Source organism: Drosophila pseudoobscura, chromosome 2, assembly GCF_009870125.1.
Source record: "Drosophila pseudoobscura strain MV-25-SWS-2005 chromosome 2, UCI_Dpse_MV25, whole genome shotgun sequence".
Taxonomy (NCBI): Eukaryota; Metazoa; Arthropoda; class Insecta; order Diptera; family Drosophilidae; genus Drosophila; species Drosophila pseudoobscura.
Window position 1 is genome coordinate 19,069,994 of NC_046679.1, and position 24,808 is coordinate 19,094,801.

At 37.7% G+C, this 24,808-nt stretch overlaps 2 protein-coding genes and 1 long non-coding RNA gene across 3 annotated transcripts; 2 read left to right on the forward strand and 1 right to left on the reverse strand.

Moving 5' to 3' along the window:
• The first annotated feature begins 5,545 nt into the window (after nucleotides 1–5,545).
• spok (spookier) lies at nucleotides 5,546–11,846 on the forward strand. Its single transcript, XM_015189066.2, has 2 exons — nucleotides 5,546–6,187; nucleotides 10,263–11,846. The coding sequence occupies exons 1-2, from the start codon at nucleotides 5,779–5,781 to the stop codon at nucleotides 11,567–11,569; spliced, it is 1,716 nt and encodes a 571-aa protein (XP_015044552.2). The 5' UTR covers nucleotides 5,546–5,778; the 3' UTR covers nucleotides 11,570–11,846.
• A 3,090-nt stretch (nucleotides 11,847–14,936) lies between these two features.
• alpha-Cat (catenin alpha) lies at nucleotides 14,937–23,983 on the reverse strand. The gene is made up of 12 exons (XM_033385852.1): nucleotides 23,736–23,983; nucleotides 20,429–20,805; nucleotides 20,046–20,363; nucleotides 19,216–19,419; nucleotides 18,471–19,155; nucleotides 17,676–17,827; nucleotides 16,921–16,993; nucleotides 16,791–16,858; nucleotides 16,545–16,726; nucleotides 15,443–15,683; nucleotides 15,258–15,374; nucleotides 14,937–15,188 (listed from the first exon to the last, which is right to left on the reverse strand). Exons 1-12 carry the CDS (start codon nucleotides 23,887–23,889, stop codon nucleotides 15,024–15,026), a joined length of 2,736 nt encoding a protein of 911 aa, XP_033241743.1. The 5' UTR covers nucleotides 23,890–23,983; the 3' UTR covers nucleotides 14,937–15,023.
• LOC117185645 (uncharacterized) lies at nucleotides 21,488–22,189 on the forward strand. The gene is made up of 2 exons (XR_004471113.1): nucleotides 21,488–21,523; nucleotides 21,794–22,189. It is a non-coding gene; the product is annotated as an uncharacterized lncRNA (long non-coding RNA).
• Nucleotides 23,984–24,808: the final 825 nt, after the last annotated feature.

Genomic DNA, 24,808 nt, shown 5'->3' on the forward strand with positions numbered 1-24,808 from the left:
TTTCGCTATATTCCACATTCTTCGGATATCAATCTATGGGCAGCACTTATCCGCATTAACTTCAACTTGCCAGGAACTGCTGGGTTCTCGGTAAACGAGTCTAGTAACCTATTGCCCATATCACGACAGGACTTTGTTGGCGGCGTGCTTGACCTGTCCCTGTCTCAAGTCAATCACGTACAACATTCCTTACGTCGATTTCTTGATCTGTGCTTTGTATCGGAACGCACCGCTCACTATATCTGAAGACGCCTAACATCCTACTTTCGAAGTGTCGCTACATATAGAAACAATTGTATTGGATCCGTCGAGTAGGCTATCTGAACGTGTCCGCTACTTTCGTAAAGCCGATCTTGCAAAGTTTAATAGGAATTTTGATTGGTCCGCTTTGTACTTGTGCAATGATGTCATAAAAGGCACAAACATTTTGTACAATGCTCTTGGAACATTTTTTGATTCTTGTAGCCCGCTTTCTTGTCCGATTAGATCTGAAAAAAACCATTGGTTTACCACAGACTTATCCAGTCAAAAAAATTGAAACAAATGTATAACAAATTTCAATAACTCTCGCTATGTAATAGCTCGGTCAAACTTGTTAGCTCTTAATGCTATAACACTACCTATCTCGATGCACTATAAGTTTTTCACAGGACTCAATACAGTTGTAAGCGTAGAACGTCCGCACACCCATCCTCGCTAATTCGCATACGTCGTAATACGTCGTCAAATAATGATCGGGCAATTGCCGATCTTGTTGCCCAATTTTTCCAAGCTACCTGTTCCGAGGAAAGCTTCTCTGGTCATTTGTACACAAACAGTTTACCGAGGTTGAAAGGCATTTTCAATTCCTTGTTAAATGAATGATAATGATAATAATATAATAAGCGAGAGAAAGTATCATGATCGTCTTCGCAAAGAAATTTAAATTTATTGCGTCACGTAATCGCCGGTTTTCACTTGCACAAACATTTTCCAATATACTTTTGAAATCACATGAATTGGTGCTCCCGTTTTCAGAAAACACAATATTTTTCCGTTTTCAAAACGGAAACATTTTCCTCGCCGAAATGAAAAGAAATGGCTCTTTGTACAACAAAACGAAAATGTTGGTACTAAAAATTAATTTGTTAACCACTAGCAATTTAATTTTCAATATGATGTCAGATATGTTCACAACGTGTTGCATCTAAGATGTCTTCATCGTCTTAGTTAGAGCAATTTTTGCTGTCGTTTTGCTTCACAACAAGCAATTGAAAAAGTGTAAGGAAGTGATTTTGGCTGGGGTAAATATCTCAATCTTCTCCAGGGTCGAAATTACAGCAATATTTATAGTTTGACTCGAAGTTTTGAACCGACAATGGTGGACGGAGAGTCTGTCCCGCGGGCGGGAATGGCTGAGTCGCCCCGAAAAGACCCAGAGAGGTCACCCATTGGCTCTTCCAAGTGGGGTGGTCAACTTTGAAGCCCAGAGGGAACCGTACGAGACGTACCAGGGCACTTAGGCAATCACCGGACGGCACTTGCGGGAATATCTGTCTCTGGGTTACCACGGTGATCGCGGCCACACTGGGGCATCGACAGGCCTCCCCGAGAGCGCTTAGGCAAGGGCCGGACAGCACCTTCGGGACCACATCAGACCATGGATTGTTACGGGGATCGCCACCGTACTGGGGACCTACAGGTGTCACCGAGAGGGTTTAGGCAATCGCCGGATAGCACCTTCGGGATTCTACGGGTCTACAAACTACGAGGAATCATACGTTGACGCCGACAGGCATCACCGAGAGGGCTTAGGCAATCGCCGGATAGCACCTTCGGGATCCTACGGGACTACAAAATACTGGGAATCATACGCGGACGCCGACAGGCATCACCGAGTGGGCTTAGGCAATCCCCGGACAGCACCTTCGGGATCCTACGGGACTACAAACTACGGGGAATCAAACGTGGACGCCGACAGGCATCACCGAAAGGGGTTAGGCAATCGCCGGACAGCACCTTCTGGACCCCATCAGACCATGGATTGTTACGGGGATCGCGACCACACTGGGGACCGACAGGTGACACCGAGAGTGCTTAGGCAATCGTCGGATAGCACCTTCGGGAGACGAAGCCCAGCAATAACAGAGAAGCACCAGTCACCGAAAGAAGGGAAGAGGCAAGGCCCAGAAAGACCCGTAAATTATGAGACAGCAACGTCGTGCTAGCAGCGGATCAAAAGAGAGCAGAACGCAGCAACAAACTCACACGGCAGCAGCAGAAAAGAAAGGCTACCGACGCCGCCGTCTACGGCGGTGGAAGCCGAGCAATGCTGGTTGGAAGCTGGGGACAATCCAGGGAACGAGAAGCAGAGGGAGTTGGTTGGAGAGTGACGAGACGGACGTGCCGCGGATGAAAAACATCGAGGTCGGGCGAAGTAAAAAGACAACAAATGCGAACCGCGACCTACGTGGACGAAACGAGTGAACCCGTAACTCAAGGAGGAAGAGATCCTCGGGAAAACCCCACATCAACGGCGCTTTCGTCGCAGAAAGAGTTGACGGGGAATAGCGCAGGATAAGTGGTAAGCGGGTCTCTCGTCGTGAGTGAACGGTGCGATAGGTATGGATTGAAAAAGAAAACCAGTTAAGAACACGGTTTGAGATGGGATGAGCTTTTTTGACACCCATTTGTTTCCAAAATAAAAAAGAGACTTGGTTTAATCTTATAACATGTATTTAATTCTTGTGGCTGAGCTGGCGTTTTAATACGGCTCTTCCTCTAAACATTTCGGAATGTAACGTCATGACCATCCATCGCAGCAAGCTTTACCTTTTGGACTTTTCAATTAACAACATTTCCTTGGAACTCCTGTACAAATTTAATGACTTGAGGATTACCTTTGAACCTAGCTTATGTATATCCGCTATTTCGAATAAAGCAAAAGAAGTCATTGGTTTTATCAAAAGTCGGTCTGAGGAATTTTCTGAAACTACCCCTTCCTATTTTCTTTTCATACTTGTGCTTCCAAAGTCAAATCTTCATTAATGAATAATTTAAGTTAACTTTCGTGTGTCCTAAATTATGTTAGCGAACTTGCCAATAGTATATAATTTATGATTTTCATATTCTTCTTTATACACAGTTTAACTGATCATTGTTGAACTATAAACTCTAAACAATAAACAATGGTAAGTATTGATCAGGCCCCTGCCGTACTTGCCAATCGAAGCACCACATTTTTTTGCATTTCCTTCATTCCAATCTGTTTCTCCAAATGAATCGTCACAAACGTAACCATGATATACCACCATTGTCGCCCTCCTTGCCGCCGGCTGTTATATCCAGAGGCCGTCTGATGCGTCAAAAACAGCGCTGGAACTTTCATGCAATGTTGGGCTGGCGATCGCAAATGCATTTTGTAACTACTCGTCTAACTAATCTGCTTCAACTTCGAAAACCCAAATCAACTGAAAGTTTCTCGGTGGTACTCGTCCTGAAATTACGGATTTTCACCACTAACATCATGGCCGTCATTGTCCACAAGATCACGGACAATCAATTAGCACATTTATACCCGATACAAAATCAATATCGCCAGGCGGAGCTAGTTTTGAACGACACGACAAATATTTCGTGCGAGAAAGACAGAAAATCATTTAGAACGTGTCGTCGTGCACTACGTAGCCAGTGCAAATTGATTTTTTACTTTATGGGGCCGGACACTTTTATTTCTGGACGTTAAACACATCCACTTTCAGCACATATCTAATATACCACTATTCGCATTTTGAGTATCTGGTAAAAAAAAGGATGAAGTTAAGTCCAGGTAAAGTTCAAACTTCTAAAAGGAGTTGCTTGAGTAAGTTACTTACGAGTTCAAGATTATAGTGCGATATACATATACATATACAAAAATACGCTCCTGCCACAGAATATACTTCTTATTAATATACATACATACATACATACATATATCTAAAAGTTTATGAGTTTATCTCCCCGCTAAAGCATGCGCTCTGGTTAGCTTTGACACATCTTCCGTTCGATCGGAGCATTCGGCTGATGCTGCTGCAGCCGGGCTCATTTTGAGTATCGGGTATAAAAAGTTGACTTTTAATTTCTTGGTATTCTTCATCTTTAAATAATGTGTCTCTAACAGCAAAAAATTTTGCTAGCGAATGTTTTCTTTTCATCAGACGCAAAATAAAGCCAGCTAAAAACAAAATCAATGCAAGGTAAGCAACCAAATACAAGAGATTATATATATTTAAATTCACAATAAACGAAACTAACAGAATCAGGCAGGCTTCGGTTTTCAATTTCACAAAATATTCTGATTTCCAATTGAAAACACATACATTGGTGCTCCTGATTTCACAATCCGGAAAAATATTCCTCGTCGAAATGAAAAGTAAACGGCTATAAATACAACGAAACGAATCATAATTGCAAAAGGAACAAATAGATGACTTATTGATGCATTGACATAAATTTGACACCATTACTATGGAAATTTAACTGTAAACTGATTACTTTGTTGCTGTTAGCAGCTGTTAGCACGAAAACGAAAAGTGTTTTTGCCCTGACGAGTTATTTCCGATCCAAATTTAAGATTGGGTTAAACTAAAATTATTTATGCAGAAAGCACAAGCTTCTTACATATTAATGGTGTACAATTTATGTTAATTCATCATTAAGTATCTATTTTTTTTTATAAAAATCTGTTTAATTGATTCATTCGGAGAAATCTTGCGGATTGTGAAAATGGGAGCACTAATGTATGTGATTTAAAAAATAGATCGGAAAACTTTTGTGAAAATGAAAACCGCAGCCTGGCTTATTGTATATAATAAATGGGAGCCGGGTATAAAAGTAGAGCCGCGGGGCTTGCCGCGACTCACAACGTTCTTGCTCGTATTATTTAATTTTACACGGAAAGCTTCCTGTAGAGTGGTAGCTGCACGAATATGAGGGGCTATATATGACAAACAAAATATATAAAACAATTTTTATGTAATGTAAAACGATCAAAAAGTTAATTTTCTATATTGAATGATACTATTGATATTGAAAAAGAGCGGACAAACAAAAAGGTAATATTATTAATTTTAAAAATGTTTTTATTTAATCTTAGACATTAAAATATAATAGAATAAAAAAATCTTTGCTCAATCTTATATCTATATTAAAACATATTTTTTTTACAAAAACCATTTAGTTTTGTTCTTATTAATTTTGTACAAAAAAGATACCTGTAAATGTACACAGCTTAATATAAAATTTGGATTACTTTAAATAAAATAGGAACTGTCAGACATTCCCAAATTTAATCCAATCGAAAATTCGTTTAACATGAGTAAAACCAACATTTAGCACCACCTTAAGAACACCTGAATACGTTCATACATCAATATAAATGTTCGAGTGTTTGTGCGTGTGTATGTATAAACATGCCAATACGTATGCCCATGAATATATGTATTTGCATACATATGTACTTTTAACTTCCTAGATTTTAGTTGCCTCACGTTGATCTGACTGACGTACGCTCATACATACATGTACATATGTATGTACATTCAAATAAGAAAGATATATAACTTTGCGCTTTAACTTTAGACATTCAAATGTGAAGACTAAAGAAAGCGCTTCGAATAACAAGAACGTTAAAAATGCGACAGAAGCTTTGTCGCTGAGAGTGCATATAAATACCTAGCAAAAACAGTTATCTGTTTAGTCGAGAATATTGAGCTAACTAGTAAATTCTATGAGTGAAAATTTGCGCAGGAAACAAGCATGTTTTTTTCGGTGTGCTATTTGATAATCGCTATTGGCATTACAGCAATAGTGATTTCCTACATATTAATCATATTTAAGTGCAATGAAAAAGCCACTGTTCGAATCGGGCTTTCCAATCCTGAAAAAGCAATTAGAAAGTTTGGTCAGGCTCCTGGTCCGCAACCCTGGCCAATTATCGGGAACCTCGATCTATTAGGTCGATTTAAAAGCAACCCATTCGAGGGTTTTGGAGCATTAACAAAGCAGTATGGTGATATATATTCATTGACTCTTGGTCACTCAAGATGCTTGGTAGTAAATAGCTTAGATTTAATTCGAGAAGTTCTTAATAAAAATGGCAAATTTATTGGTGGACGTCCGGATTTTATACGATATCACAAGCTCTTCGGTGGTGATCGAAACAATTGTAAGTATGAGCTAAATGCATTATAAAGTCTTAGAAGATGTTGTTATTAGTTTAAAATTTTTAAAAGAATGGTTAATAAAGGTAAATCGTTAGTATGTATGTTCGTATGCGAATGAAATAATTTGTGCAGCCATGGAGAATGGTAGCTTGTTAAAGAGTTGCTTTAATATTTTCAGTTATAAAATATTTTCACAACGCCTTGTTTTTTTAGCCGATTACTTGATAAAGTCAACCAGAGATCTTTTTGGAACCATTTTATAATTTTAGTAGAGCTCTGTACTCTGTCTAACCAGATTTCTGTTCTATTCTCGTAGATCTTTGAGAACTCGAGCACCCACAGATAGTGTGCTGGAAAAATCGTTTTTATATTTCATTTATAATCCAGGTTCCGTTTTTGTTTAGTTGATATTGATATTTATGAAAATTATTTCACTTTCTAATCCACCTTTCTTCAAATCTGTCATAAAACGAGTAAAAGGACATCACCTGATACTCAACAGTGGTGAAGTTGTATCTGCAAAAGTGCAAAATCGAACAAATTCTCATTTGATATATCCAACCATCAGGGTTTTCTTGTTGTACAGTGCTTCGAATTCCAAATTGAGAACTGTAAACTTGATTATAAGCAGAATCAGTTTCGTCCGCAGCTTATGAATAGCGCGTTTACAAATTTCCCCTACCGTTTTGACACGTTTTGCTGGCTATAAATTATGCACGCTTGTGCATTCACTCAACGCACTCTCTTTTTGGGGCTTATTTTGCTCAGTACACAGGACTACACAGACTAAGACTAAGATTGTTTCTGTTGTAGCTACCTTTTTGGAACAATTGACGATGTTCTTTAATACTTAGATTTTTCGTGAACTTAATTGATACATGTCAAAAAGGGCTTTTTATTATTTTAGTTTTAAGAGGAGCCAGTCTTTACAACAACCTGCAGTACATAAGCCCTTTAGGTGAAATCTAACTCTCTTATCTACAATCTCCATGCACTCCAACAGCTGACCACCCACGGGTTGAATATAACGAGCAACCACTATGCAACCACTATTCTCCTGTCTTCTATGCAATGACATAGATATCGACTTGTTCATTTATAACTCAAGTTACTACAGCTACTATTAATGGAGAATCTAAGCTGGGTCGAACGATCATAAGCAAGCAACTGTTCTTTCTCTCTCGCTTTTTATACTTTCTGAGCAACAGCGCTTAATAGCTCTTGCTGTAACCAGTCTCTTCTGTGGTCTTTTTTTACGCTAATTCCGCTTTGAGGGTTTGTCTGGCACTTTGATCTGAATACCCATTTGTATTGAACATTTTTAAATATATATATATAATTATTATATGGAATTTTTATGCAATTATTAAATGGAATTCGCTGTGGTCTACGCCAAACTGCTGAATGAGTCTCCGATGCGCAAAACGGTCACTCTGAGCGATCTGCAAATGCCAACAGTCACTCAGCAGCTCGTTGCCGAAAAACTGACTCAAACCACTCAAAGTGTGCTGCAGCTAAATTCGTTTGCAACCCACAGGCAACGACAGCTGCTGGCGATGCAGATTCGGTAGCCGAATTCATCGCTTCGTAGAACGTGCAGCCAATAACGTTCGTCTCCATGTTGTCCGCAACCTCACTATCTGTCCCGTGAATTCCGATCCCACCAGTGAATAGAAGTTCCGAACCTCCGGATATTGTGACCACAGGTACTAGGCCTGTGTTGCCCCAACCAGTGGTGGGGGTTCCACCAAAGCGACAAGTTTTTGTTCCACGGCTGGCCCCTGACCTCACATCTAATGAGGTAATTTCTAACTTAACGTCAAAATACTTCACAGTCCAAGTTCAACAAGAGCAAGTTCCTGTAAGTAAAACTGATTCTTCCCGCTTTCGCTATATTCCACCTCCTTCGGATATCTAAATTTATGAGCAGCACTTGCCCGCCTTAACCGCTGTTTCTTCCTCGCTATCAGATAAAGATCATATGATAGTTCTTGGTGATTTCAACTCGCCTGGGACTGTTTGGTTTTCAGTTAACGAGTCTAGTAACCTAGTGCCAATGTCACGACATGACTTTGCTGACGGCTTGCTTCACTATACCTTAAGACGCCTACCATCCTACTTTCGAGGTGTCGCTAGATATATATGTCCGCTGATTTCGTAAAACCAAGCCTGCGAAGCTTAATTTAATAAGCTTAATTTGATTTGTCCGCTTTGTACTTTTGCACTGATGTCATAAAAGGCACAAACATTTTTTACAATGCTCTTGGCACATTTTTTGATTCTTGTGACCCGCTTTCTTGTCCGATTAGATCTGGAAAGCCCCCTTGGTCTACCATAGAATTATCCAGTCTAAAAACTTAAAATCAAGACTTTATATAAAATTGCAAGAAGTTGATTCTCCTACCTCTCACTCTCGTTATGTAATAGCTCGGTCAAACTCAATGCTCAATGCAATAAGAACTACCATTCAGGATAAGTTTTTCACAGGACCCAAAACAGTATTAGAGCTTCGTAAGCAGTAATCATAGAAAGTCCCCACACCCATCTTCGCTATCATTTCGTAGTACGTCGGCAAATAATGATACAGATCTTTTTGCCCAATTTTTCCAGACTACCTATTCTGAGGAAAGCTACTCTGGTCATCCGTCCCCATAAGATTTACCGAGTTCGAACGGCATTTACAGTCCCTTGATAAATGAATGTTCTTTACTTCATGATCTTCGACTATTTAAGCCGGTGTTTTCCCGATCTGTAAGGAATCGATTAAAATTTCTCTCCATTAAAAAGGTAGTATCAAAGTATATCAAGTTAGGTTAGGTTAGGTTGAGGCGGCTGCCGGGCTCGCTCGGAGCCCGTCACACTTAGGCCGGTTTCGGCCCGTTGTGATACCGCATAGGATCATTTCCTTCCTACGTTGTGAGACTTCCTGTCAGCAATTATCCCATCCAGATGCTCTCACAAAGTTCGCTATCCTTCTGGGACATAGTTTGGACATCTCTGAGATGTCGTGTAGAAAGGCTGAGCCCAGGTGTTGTAGCCTTCTTCTGCTGAGAGCCGGGCAGGAGCAGAACAGATGTTCCACTGTCTCCTCCTCTTCCTCGTCTCTACAGCTGCGACAAAAATCGTTATGTGGGGCCCCCAGCCTGTTAGCGTGGGTGCCTATTAGCCAGTGTCCCGTGAGGGAACGTGTGACTACGCTGCACCTTTTCCTGCTTAACTTGAGGAGCTCGGAGGTGCGCTTCATGTCCATAAAGTATATCAAAGTTATCCGATATTTCTAAAACATTTGAGAAAGTCTTAACTCCGCACTTGCGACACCTCTGAAATTCACTTATATATCCCACTCAGCATGGATTTATAAGGCGGCGATCAACCACCACGAATTTGTGAGAGTTTACCTCCTTTTTACCAGTAAAGGTTTCTTCGTGAGTACCACAGGGCAGCCATCTAGGCCCCTTACTCTTCACACTCTTTATTAATGACTTGCCTTCGGTATTAACATACTCTCGGGTACTTATGTATGCGGATGATGTTAAACTCTGAATCCAGTGTAAGGACATTTAATTTCATTCTCGCTTGCAATCCGATCTCAATAACTTTCAGTAATGATGTCTCTGTAAGTCTCCAAGTACTTTCTAAATAATTCTCTCAGCATGTCGAGAGCTTAATTACCAATATACAATAATCAACCATCAACGTGCAGGTGTGGCAGCTAGCTTTTTTCACTTTTTGTTTACGAATCTCACTGAGGGTGACCTATCAAGGAAGGAGATAAAGATGATGGTGCTCTCTTCTTGAGTTCATGCCGGACAAAGTGTGAGTGGGCGAGAGAATCTGCCCCGCATATGTTCCTCATGCCCGCTATAATATTCATCCGATCACAACGGTTTTGAGAAGCCAATAGATTATATTATTATTTATGAGTTTTGTTGTGTTATTTGTATGAATTTCCATTTTCCATTAGATACTAATACATCTACATATAATACGAATACATATACGATACGACTTTTTTTAAATCCTATATATATATATATGTATATAAGTAATATGTATATTTCTATTTACATTTTATAGCACTTGCGCTGTGCGACTGGTCAAACTTGCAACAAAAACGGCGAAACTTAGCTCGACGGCATTGTTCTCCGCGGGAATCGTCTCCGTATTTTAATAAAATGTCTCATATAGGCTGCAGTGAGATCAATCACTTAATGCGTGAGCTGAATAAAACCCAACCTGGAAAACCCTTCGATATAAAAAAATTAATTCTTGGAGCTAGCGCCAATATGTTTTGCCAATATATGTGCTCAATACGGTTTGATTATAATGACAAAGAGTTTCGGCGAATAGTGAGATATTTTGACGAAATATTCTGGGAAATTAACCAAGGATATTCTTTAGATTTCCTACCATGGATGCTACCGTTTTATAAGAATCATACTCAAAAAATAGTGCAATGGTCTACAACAATACGTAAATTTATTTTGGATAGGGTTATTCATCAACGCGAAGAAATGCTCGATTTAGACGAACCTGAAAATGACTTCACAGATGCCTTGCTAAGAAGTCTTAAAGAAGACCAGAATGTATCGCGTAACACGATTATATTTATGCTCGAAGATTTTATTGGTGGCCACTCTGCTGTCGGAAATCTGGTTATGTTAGCACTTGCATACATAGCCAAAAATCCAATGATTGGTCGTAGAATTGAACATGAAGCTGATATCGTTACAAATAAAGGACGTCGCAGAATAAACCTTTATGACATGGACGCAATGCCCTATACAATGGCTACAATTTTTGAGGTTCTGCGATATTCGTCATCACCTATTGTTCCACATGTAGCAATGGAAGACACAGCTATTGCTGGATTTGGCGTAACTAGAGGCACTATCATTTTCATTAATAATTATATGTTAAATATGAGTGAAAAATATTGGAACTCTCCCGACCATTTTGAACCAGAACGATTTCTTGATGAAAATTATAGAAGGAACATCTGGAAAGCTGTAAAATGTAACGACAATAGACGCGGTTCTGAGGGATCCGACTCCGGTATTGAGTTCGAAAAAGACACGCATGTACACAAAATAATTATTGATAAGTTAACAAGTACAAAAAATTCAAAAAAAAGCAAAAATATATTTAATGATAAATGTGGATACCAACTAAAAAAAAATATTCCTCATTTCCTACCTTTTAGTATAGGCAAGCGCACGTGCATAGGACAAAATCTAGTGCGGGGATTTGGGTTCGTTTTATTAGCAAATATTGTGCAGTCTTATAATATTACCAGTGCTGATATATCCAAAATTAATATTAATCATGCCAGTGTAGCCTTGCCGGCCAAATGTTTTCCTCTAGTATTGTGGCCAAGAGCATAATATCTTGCAAAGACTCGAACATACATACATATAAACTATTCATTTATAAACATATATATCTTTTCACCTCTTACAGTAAACCGCTGGATTAGGTCTTATTAAGATTTTTAGAATTAATAATAGACACAAAAAGGTTTATAACTTTCGTTTAAAGAATTTTCAGATGAAAATAGGCGTAGTCCGAATATATAATTTTTCTAGAAGACTGAAAAATGTACTTAACTATTTATTAAATTATTAAATTTGCTAATAAAATTAGACATGCTTTCATTATATACAATCAATCGGTTTTATTAATTTCGTATCGGTTACTTTTTATCAATCCCTTTTCCGGTGCCAAGGACAATTTCAGTCTAGTTTTTTGCAGATCCCCCAATTAAACTTTAGGTGACACGGAAATACCAGGGACTACTACAAACCTATTTCTAATACCCGGGGCAGCAGAGGAAGGACAGCGTAACGCGGACCCGTTCGAGCCAGGGACTGGGGAGTGGGGCCTCCCTTTGGTTGGTTCCCGAGCGTGCGGTTCGACGGGTCCCAATCCCGTAACCTTCATAGAGGAGGTAAAGGACTGGATGATCTCTCACCGGATAGATGACGACGAGATACTCAGCATGATGAACGAGCCGCACTGTGGCTGTGTCAGCATAGACATTAACATCGATAGTTTCAAGATAACCAGAAAAAAAGAGGAAGTGACGCAAAACAGATAAAATTAAGAACTCTATGTACATATATTTTCAACTCTCATTATCAATAAACACTATAATATTAATCGAAAAGCCATCCCTTCACAGTTCTCAGTGGTTATGTGTGGAGCGAAAAAGTTGTAAGAGAAGCTCAAGAAAAGCTTAAAAGCAGACAAAATTCATTGAGAGAGTGACAAGCATATTAAGAAAAATGGTGAAAATAGGGGAACTTAGGGGTGACTAGTTAAGGTTCCTGATACGAGAGAGGAACTTGGCGTTTTCTGGGTCCAGACCCGAATTAATACAACGACTAATTGAGTTTGAAAAATCTGAAGACGTAAGTTTGCCACAAGGAGCTGGAATTACTAGTCAACATGAGGAGACGCTGAACGTTAGGCAAGCATCGGTAAAGAAATAGCAAACACCTGCCAGAGTCTCTTGCCATCTCTTGCCTTGCCATCTCTGTTAACCAGTTCATCGATCGTATCAACAAAGTAGTTATTGCTTACCAATGGGACGAGAAATTTGTATTGCCAGCAATTTATAAACGGCTTAAGGGTCCCTCCAAAATGTGGTTCGACTCTTCGCCTGTTCTACACACCACTTGAAACAACTTCGCTGCAACTATACAAGATTACAGATACAGAATGAAGCTAACCCAGACGAAGAAGAAGAAGTCCATTTTAATATGGCTAATACAACCAGACGATCGAAGAGAACAGTGAATGAGTACTGTTTCCGGATGTCCGCCCTTGGCGCGCGGTATAATCTTTAAATCAGGCCTACAGCGCCGCGAATAGCAAAACAGTATTGCAGCAATGCACTTTTTTACTATGAAGCAGTTTTGTGATGCAAATGAATCTTATTTCGTAAGTAAAGGTCGGCCAATAAAACCGAAGGAAGTTCAGAAGTGTTGCTTTTCTTAAGTACGCTCACGCAGCGCTTAAGCCGCTCTTATCCCGTAGCCTTTGCTGTAGCTATCACTCTCTCCCTATTATCCAAACTCAAACAACTGTTCTTTCTCTCTCGCTCTTTAAACTTTCTGAGCAATAGCTCTCTCTGTTTAGTACCTCTCGCTATAACCGCTATTTAACCTGCTCTCTTTTTTACTAATTCCGCTTTGAGCGTTGTCTGGCACATTGGTCTGATACCAATTTTTTTGAAATTTTTTGTTGCAAATTTGTAAATAAATAAATAATAAAAATAGAATACGCTGTGGTCTTCGCCAAAAAAAATTGTAAGAAGCAGATTACCCACGATCAGCCGAATGTTCCCTTCTGGCTCTGCGACAGCGTGGTGCACGCAAAATGCGCTGGATTTTCTGGCCTCTTGAGTGATGCTATAGATAAACGTAACTTTCGTTTCGAGAAAACGTTGACCCTTGCAGCGGTAAGTCAATGCGCATTGCCGTTATTTGTTCGTGGAAATGGTTAACATTCTCTTAAATTTGTGGAAAGTTCGCAAAGTTTAACGTTTCGCAAAGTTTATGCGTTGATATTTTACCGAATTTATGCGCGCTTGGTTCGAATATTTTATTTAAACATTTTATTGCCTTATATTTAATAATTTAAAACAAAAAACGAAATGGCTAAAAGCATAGTGAATAGAAGACAAACGCGGGCTGGATGTGTGGAAGCGCGAAACTGACCAAATTACATACGCAGCGGGACAAGGTTACCGAAGATATTAATCGAATGAGAATAGCCTTCGAGGAGGGTGCAATTTCGCTAGATCCACTATAAATCCAATGGAAATCATTAGAGTCATACATTACCAAAGCAATGGCCCTGCAGTCCGAGATCGACAGTGTAGATCCAGATAACTCGGAAAGGTCGGAATTAGAAGAACAGGTATTCCAAGTCACAGATAAAAACTATTCGAAGGCTATAGAAAGTTTGAAAGGGGGACAACAAGTGCTTGATATATTTCGATACACTTGCCCAGCTGTTTCGAATCCCGGCCATGACTATGCCGTCCGCCTCTTCTCTGCGCTTAGTTATAGGTTTCGTGTCAGCAATTTTCGAGTCGCTCTTATCATTAGGAGACGAGCAAGAGGTTGCTAACGCTATGATCGTACATCTGGCGCTGTCGAAGGTCGATTCATATACGAAATCGAAATATAAAGAGCAGCAGGACTATGATGTCATAAAGTCTATCGATCCAAAGTGCATATATTGTAATGAATCTAAAAGGGCTCGTTACAACGCGTAATAAAACTACAGATCAACCTACCATCCATTTCTACAAATTTCTTGTGGATGTCCCCTGGACGTGACTGAGCATACATCAGCCTGAAATATGTAGGTCCGTCACAATATTGTGGCTCCAACCACTCGATTCTAAATTGGACTCGATTGGATTTGGGGCGATACCCGTGTTGGAGCGGTTCGAATTCGCAAAGGTCAAGCAGCTGTGCATTAATTGCCTTCAATCTGGGCATAGAGTTTCCCAGTGCACATCCTCTAAGTGCAGAGTTGGTTCGCAGGGCCACCACACACTATTGGATAGATATGACGTTTCTAATGCAAATCAGAGTTCGGACTCGCAAGGTCAGGCCAATTGACATGAAAAAGAAGTCACAAGTACCCGTTAAATGGACTAACTCTCAGTGGAACAAGTTTTAGTAACCAATGTTTATTTATGATTTTTTGTAATCCTTAGTATTGAGAAACTGTAACTTAGACTTTTACTAAAATATTTTAATGTTTAATTTATTTTATATAATTTACTTGATTATTATAAAACTAAATTTAAATTAAATGTCCTTATACAGCATCAGCGGGGCTCTGAAACTCAGATAAAGCATGTATAGGGTTTTGAACTTTTTTCTGAGAGCCCTTTCGAACTTTAGCTCGAACCTCCTCGGGTTTTTCTGGTCTCACCAAAGGCTTTTTTTCTGGTGCTTTCATTTTCCATACAACAATAGGAGACTTGAATTTAAATAAATATGTAAAATTGTAAATAAAAGTTGGTAAAATTTCAGAAATACTTATACTTACTGATACAGTTCCTTGCCTAGTATATTTAGTCGAAGCTACATAGGAATACTTAACAGTAAGAACTACTGCGTTCATAAGATTTTTAGCAGCTTGAATAAGCGATGTTGCGCTATCCAACTTTCAATTGAGAATGAAATCAATATATTATTATAAAGTACAATTCAAATATATATTGTTTTACTTACCCCAGAAACAATTAGCTCCCCGCTTATGTTTTGTACGTCTGCTTTGACTTTAGAAGTAATTTGGATTTGATGACAATAAAGAGCAATTCGTTGCAGATAAGCTAATAAGTCCTTCTTGGTGCTACTTTCTGGACACTGTTCCGCTATCTCTCGGGTTAGCTTGTCTAGTTTCGTACCTGCTTCAGAAATTTTCTTAGCGGCATTGATGACGTCCATGGTAGTTTTCAAGGGCCCACGACCTCTGAGAAAATGGAGCATAAATTTTAAATTTACCATATTGTCCTTTTCCATTTACCACAATCTTGATATTTTTCTGTTTACTTTACAATTCTTATGTAATTAAAAAAATCACCCTTATATTTTTAAATGACTTTTGTTGAGGTTTTTGTAATAAAATTTGCAGTTCTGATACATAAAATACATAGCTATAAATTGGACCCAAAAACTTCTTCCTTCGAGGCTTTTATTGTCGACTTTTCGTCATTTAAAAAGGACTTACCACAACCCAAATTTTTCTCAATTTCTCATAATAAGGACACTCTAATTGATTTTTGAGAATTTATTCAATGTCCGGTCGCGACCAAATCCAAAAAAAAAATTGTTCAATATGAATGTCGTATTCAAGTGTCGCATTTTTTGAGAACGGAAATTTGAGCTATGTCAATTCAATTTTTTTCCTCAATCTACTTTGATGAATATTGCTATTATTTTTTTTTTTAATTTATGCTAAATTGAATAGAGATTTGAGGAAAATTTAAATTCACCGTTTTCTTTGGCTTGTGCCGGAAATATTGGTGCCTAAAATGTACATTTTAGTAAGTCGTATTTAAGTGTCGGGGAGTGTAAGTGCAAGAAGTGCAAGAACCAGCAGTATTCTTATACATACATATAAACAGGACAAATAGGATCGCCGACTCTGAAAGCTCGAACACCGAAATTGTGGTAGCTATGTGTAGAGTAAAAGTGTAGAGCAATCGCAGCAAATTTTAAAGACCAGACCTCGCCAATAAAGGTTGACCCTTACACATACATTCTTTAGGGTACCATTTTTGGCAGTCATTTCAACGAAAAGAAGAAAACATAATAGGCAATATTTTCAAACCTTGTAAAGTCGGTCATTTCCATCATAATCATACACATGTGCTTGGCTAGAAAAATGATGTCGTTGCCAGTATCATCCCATTTTGCGACCTCGGAATCGAAAGTCATTTTCTCTCTACGAAATAGTTCCACTTGTTGGGCAATTTTCTGTTTGTCTTCCTCGGTCATTTTCCGCATTGCTTCCTGATAAAAATATTTTGTGCCATAAATAGTATAGTATAGTATATCAATTAATATTTGAACTCACTCTAGCAGTACAAATACCACTAATATCTGGGTATTCGTCGACAGTCTGATCCCCAGTATGTGCACTTGCTGAAAGATAAATCAAGCTTTAATACTGCAAGCATACAAAAATTAAAGTGGAAAACTCTTACATCGGCTTCGTGTTTCCAAGGTTAAGTCTTCTACAGGCTCAAATTCTGTATCTGTGTCTAGGTCTTCTGAACTCTAAAATTAAATTATAAATAAAGTGAAATTATTTAAACAAAATTTTAATAATATAAATATACAATACACAAAATGTACAATATAAATATGGTACTTGTCTTAAATGCTTAATAAACTGAAGTCTGTAGACCCACCTATCAGAATCTGACGAATCAGTTCACAGTACTTTTAAAAAATTTAGTAATATATTTAGATGAATTTTGTATCGTTTGCTTGGAAAACACAGCCCAGGAGTGAAGCGAATCCGATTAATTTTTCAAATAAGTTTGAGGTTAGAAAAAAAAAACCTGACGTGATGGAAAAATCTGTTCTTGGATTCGTGTTCAGGGCCTAAAATATATATGGATATGATACTCTGGTCAGCCACGCACGAGACTTTTTTTGTATGGCTGTGTTATCTTGAGAACCAAGACAACCAAAGTTGATACAATAAAAAGATTTTGCTTTTCAGAATAACTATATTCCGTGCTGTGTACAATTTGGGTCAAAAAAGGGTTTTGTCATGATATGGTTTTTAAAGAAACTTAAAATAACGTATTCTTTTAATATTTTTCAAGGGTTGTACCTTTTTAAATGCCTAAAAAGATAAATTTTGTTACGTAGTGCTATTTATAATCAGTTAATATATTATATGTAACATGCAGGGAAAAGGAAAATAACTGGTAGCCACTACTCTACTTACTCGATTCATTAAAACGGCGCGGCGAATCTCGCGAACTCCATCGTAAACCAGTCGGGAGGCATCAATGAACTCATTTTCGTCGACATCTTTGTTAGTATTAGTACAAAGAGCTCCAACAGCAGCTTCCACTCGTTGTTCAAATTTAATCATTACTGGAAGAAACGAATTTGTATTGTAACGGATTGGGTAGATCAAGTAGGCAGAGAATACAGATTACAGATCTACTAGAATCTAGAAATATACTGGTAGCTTTGTCTCACTTTCTTTGTATTCCTCTAAAGCATTTTCTAATTACGTTTATAAAAATATACATACATATATACTCCCCGACACTTGAATACGAAACACTAAAATGTTGCTCAAATTTCTATTCAATTTAGCATAAATTAAAAAAAAAATTATATTCATCAAAGTAGATTGAGGAAAAAAATTTAATTGACATAACTCGTTCTTAAAAAATGCGACACTTGAATACGACATTCACATTGAAAGATAATGAATAATAAGTGATACAATTGGTACAACTAGGTGAGTTCGGAAAAATTATGGCAAAAACATAAAAAACCGAACTAAAATTGCTACTTCCGAGACCTCTATGAAATCTCATCTGCGAGCCGCATCTAAAAAACGCGACTAAAAATCGATTTAAAAATCTAAAACTGTACTTTAAGCTAGTGCTAAAATAATAAAACATGTTTTTTCGGAGACTCCACACCATAAACTGCAAAGTACAGAAACTGTCTACCTATGCGAAAATCATTTTTATCTGAAATGTGGCCTTTTTAAATTCCATACCTTGCTCTCGAAGAACTTTAACCGCTTCCAGAACCCGTTTGGTATAAATACATGGTTCGTAGTTATCCATTTCAGCTTCAACAACATTACAAACTCGAGCGGAACGCCCTTGAATGGATCCAGCAGTTGCGCGCAAGTCTCGAGCATCGCCCACTTGTAATGCCATTACACATTTATTTACATCTTCAAGAATATGATTCTCAGATACTGCCAAAAAGTCGTCAATGGTAGTAATGTCGTCGACGGCTTCAGTTAAAATACGAACTTGGACCTCCCATGCTTGACGATAGGCGGTCATGTTTTCTTGAGCAACTTTTGAGTTTGGGCGCACAGTCAAGATGGATGCTGCATTTATTACTTGTGGGCATAAACTTTCTATCTGGGCAGCAGCATACCGAACCATTTTAACACCATCTTCGTTACTAGACATGCTACACACCAGATTGGCTACCTCTACAAGCTTCTCAGCATGTTTGGTGAAAATGTCGGCTTTTTCGCGCACTTTCTTCTCATTGCCGCTTTTAGCAGCTTCAATCAAATCCAGAAGGGGTGTAGTCGTTTCCAAGAATGAGTCGGAAACATGATCAACAACAGCTTTCCTCAGCTGCCTCCGTAAATCCCGAGTTTTGCGACACATTTGGTCAATCGCACGAACCAGTCCGGGGCTGTTGTCTTTTTGACTTATCTGAAGCACATTTTTTAAATAATTTTAGACGTACAGTATAAATATTGCGATAATTCTTACATTGGACATGTATTCGGAGAGTAAATCCTGTAAAGCTTGTCTTACAGCATTGCATTCAGCGACAATTCTTTCTCGTCGCTCATCCCTTGTACAGTCGGCATCCGCCATTAGCGCTGCTGCACTTATAATGCTCTCCAGGCGTTCTTCGAGTAGCTGACGAGAACGCTTCTCACTGTAGGTCATGGGATCCATAACAATACCTTCCTACACATTAAAAAAAATTAGTTACGAATGAGAGCAAATAATGCAGCATATGTAGTCATCAATCAATTTTGGTGGTCATGAAAACAAGAAGAAAAGACCTGAAGATGAACTTAGTTTTAAATACTCTGTTATGTTAACAATTATATTATTTATAAAAGTATAAAGCTAATTTATACAGGTCGTTTTTCGGAGGTTTTGCCGATAAGCGTAACATCTCCTTCATTATAATTCTCCTCCCCGATTATCTTATATGTAAACCACTGGAACAGTAAACATGGCCTCTGCATGAATTTCTTCCAAGAGATTCAACCCAAGAGTCGTAAAATTTCCGGTGGGATTCTGATCATAGTAATAACGGATATTTCTTCCGAGGATTTCAAAGTGCCATTTATCTTTTTGACCTGTTCTTATAGTTCTTATAGCTATTATATGCAATTATAGAATAGTTACATATATAGTTTCATATTTGGAATTTGTGATCGACCTATTCTGTGCTTATTTTTGATTCGCTTTTTTTTTTGGTAATTTTTGTATTTGGTTATTTTGGTGTATGTGCAACGGAAGCAGTTATGTGAATCAACTTTTCATAAATGGTTATGTTACATTCGTTAATGAATTATACTTACATCAAAATCGTCCAAAGCAGCAGCCAGCTCCCCGGCGCCGCTATATATATCTGTCGGTTGAGATGACTTGCCTTGAGCGACATCGCTAATGGTGTTTACAGCATCACAAACTTGTTTTAGAATGAAATCTCGATTTACTTTTGCTAGATCCAGCTCCGGATGACGAACATAGACTTTGGATGCGGTTAGAAGCATAGTGGAATGTTTCTTAAGCATAGCTCGAGCGGCTGCTAAATCATCCCGCAATTGGGGATCTTTAAGTTCTTGTTGACGCTTTGCTGCTTGTTTTATAAGTTCTCCTGCATTTCGTCCGAATTGCTAAGGGTAAATGAAAAACACAGATAAATGAGACAGCAAAATAAAAAATAGGACTTCAGACATACCCTCATGTTCTCCATAAGCTCGTCCTGACTGGATGCATTTTTAAGTTTGTTTAAATCATCTTCCACTATGTGAAGTGATTTCAATAGCAGATGAACATCTACCATATCAGCTAATATCAATAAACGAGTTACAGCTGAAAGCAAATTTCTGGCTGCTCGAACCATGTTTCCCCTTTTTAGCGAGCTGCACGGATCTTCAGAAAATTCTCTGGCTGCAATGCTCATTGCATCTCCGGTTTTACGTACTTCATCGACAGCGGTGAGCATTTCTTGTGTAATGTCTGGATTTTCATAGGAAATCTGTTCTCCCTTCTGAATGAAGTTTTCTGTAGCTTTTTCAACCGCTGCAACTAATGCACTGGCACGTTTGGATTTACCTTAAAAAATAAAATCAATAAGCCTTAAATAAAATTTACAATTTTTGAAAATTTCTGACCTACACAAATGCCGTCGTTTTTATAAAATGCATTCCCTATCAGAATAGAAATTGAGCTTAAGGGAGTATCACGTTGGTGGTAACATTATGGCTTACGGTCTAAAGTTATGTTATGATATGTAAACCTAATTCTGGTTTTACACGGTTTGGGTGTTTCCAAAAGTTTGGGAGCGACCCGTATTGGGTTAAGAGCATAGCTCGCAAACAACGGTCAACACTTTTTCCCTTTGCTGTAGACAAACTTAGAGACTACTTAGAGATACACTTTTGATCAAGCGCTCACAGAAAAAGTGTCAGTAGATGAGCAAAACCAAAAAGTGTCTGAGTAGTGTTTTTAGTTTTTTTCGTGTTTATGTTTATTTATTCATGTTTTCCGCATCTATTGGGCTATTGACAGTACAATATGTATAATATGTATATTTTTATATATTTGCAAATTCTGTGCAAACGGAACAGATACGATGAAGAACAGATGTGATGATAATGGAGATTAAAAAACCTACAAGCACGCATACATACGCAAAAGACACTTTTTTCGTTCGCTCGCAAAAAAATGCTCAGTGAAAAACAGTAACAAATGAGATGTGAAAAAATCGATCTTTGCTTGAACGAGTTGAGCAAAAGATCTGGTCTTTTCTGTCTCTTTTCTCAACGTGTCCGTAAATGAGATGTTTTTTTCAGACACTTCGAAAGTGTCAACCGTTATTTGTAGGACCAAGACAAGAGTCATATCTAACATACATATGTATTTATAATGGCGGACAGTGAAATTTGGACACTCGTGTTATGTAACTTTAAGTCGATGGGGCAGCTTTATTGCATTGCGGTCAGAAAACATTAGTTTTCTCAGTATTAGCCCAAAACTTGGGATAGGTCTTCTTTAAACAATTTTATACGAAATTTCGCTAAACGCGATGTTGAGAAAGTAGGACGAATGATCATCGCAAAGTCGGAGAACGCTATGAAAGTTAATGCCCAAAACGAACGGTAAGGCAGGATGGTCTGGGGATGTTTTTTTTATTTTAGAGTTGGGTATCTGGCACTAATTGAAGGATATGTAAAGGCTGTCACTAATTAACTAATTCATACTCTTCAATATTCATAGATTTAAATGTAATAGAAAACAATTTTACTTTCAGACTACAAACCTAGAATGAATTTTTCCGTACAATAATTAAAGTGAATACCAGAGTGAATTTTTAGTTTATGTAAGGATAAACAAACACGTTTAAATTCAAATTTCTAATGTGTTTCGTTAGACATTTATACTGTTGAGAAAGTTTCACGAGCTTTTGTCGTAAAGAATCAAACCAAAACTTAAAAAATTAAATCAAATTTTTGTTTACTGTTATTTTGCATTTGACCCGAAAGACGCAGTATCTGCATACTAACCGAGTAAATTGCTAGATACTGAACAAATGGTCATCTTTGAATGCTCATACCTCCTGAACTGAAATTTCGATTTTCTGAAAGGTTCCATTATTTTAAAAAAATTCAAATTTAAATATTCAAATCATCGAAAGTACTCAATCAGAAAATTACTTTTTCCACCTCTTTTCGTCTGATGCGACGACGACGTTCCAAAACTATTTTAATCTATTAATCTATGAATATTAATTCATGTAATTCATTCATTCCAGTGGCCTGCTGAATAGTCCAGATCTAAATCCCATTGAAAATCGATAGGCTCTGTTTAAAAAAAATTGGAAAAGTACGAGTCTGCACGAAAGGGATTGGGTGAGTCTTTGGGAGCGCTTGAAGTCGGAGTGGCGCATGATACCTGGCCTGCACCTACTAAATTTAGTCGAGAGTATGCCAATACTTATTCGGAATATGATAAAAGCTAAGGCCCTTTGGAACAACAAATTTGAAGCGTGCAAGAGTGGATACATGCTCTTTTTTTGAACAAATTAAAATATCTTAAGGAAAAGGATCTCTTTGAATTGAAATTGTCTTTTTTTATTCTCGCTAAATTAAAGAATCTATGAAGAAAAAAACACAAGGATGGATTCATTTTTTAAGATTTTACAGGTGTTTAAGTATGCCGGATTTGAAGACAAATTTTTTGAGCTGCTTTTCTTTAAAAATTGCTTTTTCATATTTTTTGTCGCATCCATTAGATAATAAGTGAGGCTTAAATTTACCGATCTAATGGATATAGAACGATGTCATGGCATGACATTTCATGAAGGCGGTACGTCCAATGAAGATGAACCGTAGTGAAAGTTCATAGAAGATATACACACATACAGTCAGGCCAACATTTATTCGGACACCCGTCTATTTCTTTATAAATAACTTGAAAACTATTTAACTTTAACAAAAATATTTTATTTCATTATGAAGATCAATGATTCTAATACTAATTTTAAACATAAAAACAAAAAAAACTTTCTTTGGCATATGAAAAAAACATAAAGTATCAAAAAGGCCACTTTTTTACGCACAACATATTCGGACAAAAAACCTTTTTTTTATATTTTAGTTTCAATATTTTATTAATATAGCATATAGCAAGCATCAAGAGACATACTAACAGACACACATACAGATCACTTAATGCGCTGGAAAATTTAATTGCTCGAAATCAGATTAGTTAGTTTTTTTTACAAAAAAATATCCTTTTTAAAGTATAGTATGGTATAGTATCCGTTCAAAGTAATAAAAAAAGGCAATACCATCTTATACATATGTGTATACCATCGCCTAATAGACAGATACATATCCATGACCTGCCGTGTATGTAAGTTGCGTGTCCATGCAAATTTTATTTATTGATTACAGAAATACCTTTTTATTTTTGTATTAAATACGTTTTTATATTATTAATTACTAAGACCGTAGTTTTGTAAAATTAACGCTAGTTTTTACCTTTCTTTTTTTTGCTGGGACCTTTGGTGTTTACAAGAGTTGTAACTTGAAGCACAAGTGGTTCCAATGTCTTTTCTACTGACATGGTACGTATCTCTAAATTTTTTGGATCCCATTTTAAAGCAATCTGTCCAAAATCAGTTAATGTCCCCATTTTTCCTAATAAATAGTTTTACGCGACCTTTGTTTGATTCTTAAGAAAATGGCTACGCCTATATCGAAAAACAATTTTTTCGATTAATTTAAAAAAACATTTGATAAGTTAGCAAGTAATTTATGATTTGGAACAATGCAAATGAAACACAACAAATTGAGCATCATTGTTTGTTTATGCTATTTTGCATGTTTTTTAAATATCGCTCCATTAGCGCTTTCCCCGCTAAATCTTGCTCACTGGTTAGCTTTGTCGGTCTTGCGCTTGATCTGAGCTTTTGGCTGCTGCTGCAGCCGGGCCGCGCTGTCGGAGTAGCGCCGACCACAAACACAGTATATTAGGATATTCACACTGACGAGCTCCACCATCCATTTCGGGGATGGTCCATAAGGTTTTAACGTTCCAAGCATTCCAAAACAGATGAAAAATGTCGAAAGTTGGAAAATATATATAAAATGGAAGAAGGAGCAGCAAATTCCTGTGGTTTAATAGATATAGATGTTATTTATTAATTTGGTTATAGTGTATAATAATAATATGGATGGATGGTGACAGTGTGAATTGGAGTTTCACATCTGTCAAAATATCCCACCATTCCCCTGGGATGGGCTCAGTGTGCAGAGCCTATAAACATTTAACACATTTAATTTACTATTACGTGCGTCTTTATTTAAATCAAAGTGATATAATTGATGTTTTTCTCTAAACATATTAGTGACCTCGACGTGATCTGTTTGCGCACAAACACAAGAAACACACAAAGCAGTGATATTCGACATAACGCATTTCGGTACTGTTCACTGCAAAGTTCGTGCTCTAAAAAGGCTGTAGCCATACATATACATATACATATACATGTATATAAGCGCAGTCGTTCTTATAGCTGAGGGCAAAAAAAAGCCCCGTCAAAAAGCTGGTT